The sequence below is a fragment of the Diorhabda sublineata genome, chromosome 8, assembly GCF_026230105.1.
Source record: "Diorhabda sublineata isolate icDioSubl1.1 chromosome 8, icDioSubl1.1, whole genome shotgun sequence".
Lineage (NCBI taxonomy): Eukaryota > Metazoa > Arthropoda > Insecta > Coleoptera > Chrysomelidae > Diorhabda > Diorhabda sublineata.
Window position 1 is genome coordinate 9,112,896 of NC_079481.1, and position 6,254 is coordinate 9,119,149.

General features: G+C 31.0%; 1 protein-coding gene and 2 long non-coding RNA genes across 3 annotated transcripts; 2 read left to right on the forward strand and 1 right to left on the reverse strand.

The window, feature by feature from the left end:
* Window positions 1-243: 243 nt before the first annotated feature.
* LOC130447921 (uncharacterized) lies at window positions 244-1,418 on the forward strand. The gene is made up of 3 exons (XR_008910286.1): window positions 244-462; window positions 617-801; window positions 1,226-1,418. It is a non-coding gene; the product is annotated as an uncharacterized LOC130447921 (long non-coding RNA).
* A 402-nt stretch (window positions 1,419-1,820) lies between these two features.
* LOC130447749 (uncharacterized) lies at window positions 1,821-4,292 on the forward strand. Its single transcript, XR_008910279.1, has 3 exons — window positions 1,821-2,136; window positions 2,231-2,443; window positions 2,504-4,292. It is a non-coding gene; the product is annotated as an uncharacterized LOC130447749 (long non-coding RNA).
* On the reverse strand, window positions 4,234-6,162 carry LOC130447748 (uncharacterized). Its single transcript, XM_056784732.1, has 4 exons — window positions 6,023-6,162; window positions 5,759-5,862; window positions 4,850-5,172; window positions 4,234-4,792 (listed from the first exon to the last, which is right to left on the reverse strand). The coding sequence occupies exons 1-4, from the start codon at window positions 6,077-6,079 to the stop codon at window positions 4,677-4,679; spliced, it is 600 nt and encodes a 199-aa protein (XP_056640710.1). The 5' UTR covers window positions 6,080-6,162; the 3' UTR covers window positions 4,234-4,676.
* Window positions 6,163-6,254: the final 92 nt, after the last annotated feature.

Sequence of the window (6,254 nt, forward strand, 5' to 3'; positions counted from 1 at the left end):
GGAAACCTACCTCATTTTCCTCGATCATTTCCCCATATCAATCAAATAAATTCCGACCCCCAACACCCACCCACACTGTTCGTCGATCGTCGAAAATCTCTTTATCCTTCCAAACTTTACCCAACGAATCTCTCTCTCTCTCTCTCTCACTGGAATAGGAGAAGTTCAGGGCTATTTTCAACGCCATCTCTGTAACTGGCTCACATCTAAAAGCTTACTTTTTGGTGTTTTATTTCTGATACCAAGCTGCAATCATGCATCGAGAAACAACGTCCATCTTGCAGAGGTGTATAAAATCTTTGCAAAGGTGTTTGATATTGTTTGTTTATTAGCTATTTGCATTTTTGTGCATTTAAAAGTTATTATTTGTTGCGAATTGTGCTGTCGTGTTTACTTACCCAATATGAGTAAACGAGTAAAGGCCTGCTGTGTACCAGGATGCACGAATAAGCAAGCGATAAGGTGAGAGTAATATTTACTACTAGTTATCAACATAAAAATATTTAAATTGAAATCAAGTTCATACGAGAATAACTCTTTTCTTCCTAACTTCATTAATTTGTGTTTAGGAAATCATTTTGTTGAATGATTTTATCCTTATTTTACTTTTTTATAGACATTCCATTCCTATGAATGAAGACGTTTGCAGAATTTAGTTGCAAAGAATAAATAACCCCAAGTTAATGCTTGCAGATACAGTATTATCATCACATAGAATATGTGATATTCATTTTGAACCAATTTATAGAAACCCCAATGGCAGGTTAAAAAAAGTTTCACTGCCAACTCTACATTTACCTGGTAAGTACTTATATTTACTGTGACAATAAACCTCTTATGAATCCTAGTGAAAAGTCTTGTCACTCCTTGAGTGGCAGGTTTAGTAGCGAAGAAATAATTCTCTCATAATAAGTCTCAAATGCCACTTGTGTAAAAATATAATATTGTCAAACGAATTAATTAATCAAATTCATTAATATATTCTAGGAAACATGAAAAAAATGTTTTATGTGCGCCTTCAGCAAAGTTCTATGATATTTTCAAAAGTTTTTCTGATAAAATCTTCGAAAGATTGCCCCAGTTGATCAATTCGTTAGGCATAAATAAACAAATATTTTGTTTGGAGGATTTGACAGACATTTCCCCAATATTTTGTTCGGATCATAAGGATTATGTAAATATGTTTGTAAATATTAGTTTTAACATATGCATCTTTCATTCATAGGTATTATTAATAAAATTTTGAAGGGCAAAGATCAACAATATAAAGACTACGATGTTGTGATGAATATGGCATATGTTAAATATAAGGAAAGCTGCAAAAAAGACAAGTAAGCATTAATTTTCCATGGTTATAAAATCAGTTTTTTATATACCATTGTATAAAATGTCAAAAACAAAATAAAAATTATAATTAATCATCCTGTGTTTCAATATTCCATCTATCTATATCTTATATAAACCATTTAATTGTAAAATTTAGATGGTCGGATCTGGTTGTCACATAAATTGTAAATGAAACCAAAATATTTTAAAAAATGCTTCATTTAAACAGCATTTTAATTTCAGGTATTTATATTTTCTTGTAAACAACAATATTTGAATTTGAAATGTTAGCAAAATGAAAGTATTTCGCATAATACTTCGGTTTCATTCACAATTTGATGCGACAACTAGCTTTGAGCATTTAAAATTACTAGTTATTTTTAAATTTCTCGCGAAATTAGCATGGATATAAACCTCAGATCAAATCTTTGATTATTGAAATCTTTTTTCTTGGTACGGAGCCAGTTCGAGAGATGTCGCTAGGATCGAACTTTGTCAAAATGTTTATACATATAGAGTGGCAGATCTATCGAGTATATAATATTAAGCCTATACCGACTCCAAACAACCCTAACCTTGCAGAGGAAAAAATTCCTATATCAGGGCCGAATCAAACATACCTAAATTCCCCAAAAAAATCTTCCTCATCCTTCCAAACTTTACCCGACTCCAAATAATTTCGTTGATAAGGGTAAATGCCCATAAGCAATTTTTCATTTCGTGGTTTATGTGATAAAATAAGACTTTTTCAATTGAATATATTGTTGAAGGAACGTACTATTTAAGAGGTTTTTATTAGTTTTTCCCCAGGTGAGTTAATTTAACATATTAATTCTGCTTTAAAACTTGGTGAGGTTATGTCTGTTTTATTTTTGCAGTACCTTTTTGTTTATTTTATTCGCAGATCCTTTTGTTGGTAAAGAAATAATGGCTTTTAAACATGTCCTAAAACTTTCCGCCATCAGTGCTTTTATAAATGACAATAAAATTATAAAAAGGGGTGAAAACGCCTTAGAGTCTAGTCATGTAAAGAAAATGGACTTTGACTCTGATTAGCAAGTAATCAGAGGGGAAGTATTTGTTAATATGAAAGACAAAAGCTACAAGGTGTCTATAGGTAGGTATATATGCCTTTGTTAATGTAATATGGAATTAACCGGTTATAATTTTATTTTAGTGTTGGAAAAGAATGGTGACATTAAAGAAGCCACCTACGCTTGTCCCAGGGGTATAAAATGCCATCACATTGCGGCGTTGGCACTTTTTGGGCATTGCAATATATCTGTAACAGATAAAGCTGTTGTGTTGTTGATGATCAGCTAATAAAAGAAATTTCTGTCATCACTAATGGTAAAGTGTCAAATGAAAAATTGTACATTGCAAGAAAATTTAGATTAACTGCTAGTAACTTTGGTGCTATTATTGCAGCATGCAGAAGAAACAGATTCCCAGTGAGTTTGTTCAACACACTCTTAGGTGAGTAATAAATCATAAATTTATTACATAGTTTAGTCATAGATGTTATCAATAATTTGCTTATTGAGCATCTAAGATTGGTTTTTCAAAAAGTAGTCTTTTCAAAAATGGTATTTTATGTAGCATTTCCTTACTTTAGTTTAATTTGACATACACTTTTATTATAATCAATTCATTATTTTTCCAAGTGAATACAATTTGGATGGTATCAAAGCAATTCAGTGGGGTAGAACTCATGAATAATATGCTCTAGATCATTTGAAGCAGATTTATAATTTAAATATTCGGCCAACTGGAGTATAGCTTACAAACTCGGGACTTCTTGGTGCTAGCACTCATGGAATAATTTATGAAGAAGAAGCCACTGTAGAAGTGAAATTGCCCATATTCTTTTAGAAATGATAAGTTGTCCGAAAAATTGAGGAATTTTAATAAGTATACAGTTTTTTATGACGATGAGGGTAACTTGATATTAAATACAAGTCACACTTATTAACACAAAATTCAAGGAGCTTTACATATTTTAAAAAAGAAAAAATGTCACTTATGTATTTATACCTTGAAGGAAACAGTTGTGACAATTGTAGATTTTAATGATTCATGGAAAGAAAACATTTCACTCTTGGAAAATTTCTATATAGAACAATACTTACCAAAGTTGTTAGACAATTAAATGAAAATTTTTGACATGATTTTCAATGTGATTTTAAGTTATTGTCCAGTGTTAGCAGATAGAGTATACAGTTGGAAAAATCTTTACTATTTATTTTAAACTGAAAAGCCACTCTATACAAATTTTCGTTTGCTGAGGATATCAGGAAATTATGTTTTTTAATATAAATGTACAATGCCATTTTGTCAATAAAGATTTTTGAAACAAACTTTAGTTATTTTAAATTGCTGTATTGAATGTACTATAGTTGAGTGATTTTTTTTCTGTACACAAAACTTGTAAAATAAACTAAAACACTGCTTGTGGCTCGATAATTTATTTGATGATTGTAAAGACTGTAGTCTACTGACAATAAATTAAATAGTATTTGTTTACTCTATGAAAATTGTGATAGGATTTACAGGCTTTTATTGAATTAGAAAAACAGTATTATTATTACTTTTAACAATAATTGTATTGGATCAAGTAATTTATAAATTAAGTAAAAAAGTTTGGTTGTAGGTCATGGTAGTGGCTCACTTGAAGGACCTAGTAGTGGTTCGGTTGAAAGTCTTGGTAGCAGCTCGGTCACAAGGTGTTTACAGTTCGTTTCCTAAAAAAAGTGGTTTATTAGACTAATGGACTTTCTACAACAAAATGCATATCTTTTTTCTGGTAATTTTATATTAAACTTCCTCTGAATATTGAAATCAAATAAAGTTGGCCCATTCTCTTTTTCTTTATTTAAAAAGTGACAATCGCACACTTTTGCAAATTTACTTGGATCTGTATATTTTCTTCTATAAATAAATAAATTTAAAACATAAATCTTTGAAAAGTGAATGTTATTCTTTTACCTTATGAGAGAAATCCATCTATTCCTCTCGGTCTTGTTTTTTGGGAACCGAAAAAACTTACATGGATGCTTTGAACTGTAATGACATAACCTTAACAAGTTTTAAAGCAGAATTAATATGTTAAATTAACTCACCTGGGGAAAAACCAATGAAAACCTCTTAAATAGTACGTTTCTTCAACAATATATTCAACCAAAAAGTCTTATTTTATTACATAAACCATGAAAACGTTAAATTTAAAATTGCTTATGGGCATTTACTATTATCAACAAAATTGTTTGAAGTCGGTATAAGTTCCGAGTTTTTTAAGAATAAAGGTAGAAATGATAAGTCTCTAGATTAAAGAAAACTATTTATTAATACAATTATTGATCAGGAGGTGGTTGGTTGTGTCCTGGATATTTATTTTTATATTTTAATCCAGTCACGATGGTAGAACTATTCGGAAAAGCTGTCCTTCCTCCAAACTTTGTATCAGTATCTAAAAGAGAATAAAAATTTCATTGAAAGGCAAAAGAAATGACCAATAAAATCTTACCGGGATGGAATCTGTGGTATTCGTATTGCACGTGCAAATTATCGGGCAAATCCATCGTTTTCATTTTATCTAGGGGCGTCCTAATATCCACAGGAGTTTTGTAAAAGCACTTAACATCCCCTAGAGTTTTCATGTGATGTAATAAGGAATTGGGAACACCGTGTCCTAATGCTTCCTCGCATTTCAAAAATAAATTGAATCTTTCGTTCAAGTCCGTTACTAATTTATTATCTTCTGTACTACCAATAACCGATTTAAAGACGTATTCTAATTTCGAATCGACGTCTTTTGGTGGAATGTATTCTTTTTGTGGTCGCAGGAATCTAAAAAGAAATACAAACTCTAAGAAATATTCGAACCCTCAATCCCAAAGTATTATTTTAATTTAAAATTTTCCTAGTTTTAGACAACCCACAATACGGCAAACGTGTAAATCTGGTTGCCAAATATATTACATTCACTAATTTGTATTAATACCAAAACTTAATTAAATGTAATTTTATATTAGGTCACTTTCAATCTGAAACATTAAAATATATTATTCGAATCCAAAATACATTAAATAATAATAAAATTACTTTCGGAATGTCAAGTTTGAAAAATATTTGCGATTTTTAAACATCTTTGTTAATAAGAGATGTTTAAATTTAATGCTGATTAATTTTTTTTCATTTCATTGAATTTTGAAGAAACGACACCGATATTGGAAAAAATTTCGAAAATTGTAAATAAAAAACGAAATATTTAATTTAATGCCACTCTGTATTTTCGATATCTACGCGCAGTATCATATTTATTGACTCTGCACGGTGTCGTCCCCTCGCGCCTGAAATGTGTAACCAGAGCGAAAGCAATGGCTCTCGTCAAAAGACAGACGCACTTAAGGCTGATCTAAATCCAAGTACACACCCTTTCGAGGATAAAGATTGAGCTGTAGAATTTATTTTTGGGCCAACCTTTCTGTCGATTCCTTTCCTTTTCTCAGCTTTCGTGGCATACGACCTCAAAAGGACCTAAAATTGAAAAGTGAAGTTTCAAACGAGTGCAAACATAACTAACAAAAACAGTGGCGTAAGCATAAGACTAGAAATTGAAGTGATTTTTTTATAAAACAGTGTTAAACTGATAATTAATATCGATCAAGTTTTATATAAATCCCGTGAAAATATTTACGTTTTTTGAAGATATAACTTGTGTTTTGAAAACGCCATGCCTTAGAAACGCTGCCATATTTTTCGACTGGACGTGTAGTTGAACTAAACAAAGACGTACGGTGCAGTGTTACGCAGAAGCTTGCCTATCGAAAAGTGTGCTGATGGAGTAAGTGACGTAAGTCGGAACTAAGTCGATAATAAGAATCCGTAAGTTTTGTACCGAGCCGATTTTAGTTCGGCTTGTTGTTTCG

What these genes read in the sequence shown, in the direction of transcription:
- LOC130447748 (XM_056784732.1), bottom strand. Translation starts at nt 6,079, where the DNA reads ATGGCAGCGTTTCTAAGGCATGGCGTTTTCAAAACACAAGTTATATCT. An exon ending in AAGTTATATCTTCAAAAAAC is followed by an intron (nt 5,863 to 6,022) that starts GTAAATATTTTC and finishes TTTCAATTTTAG; the next exon opens with GTCCTTTTGAGGTCGTATGC. An exon ending in ATACCACAGATTCCATCCCG is followed by an intron (nt 4,793 to 4,849) that starts GTAAGATTTTAT and finishes ATTCTCTTTTAG; the next exon opens with ATACTGATACAAAGTTTGGA.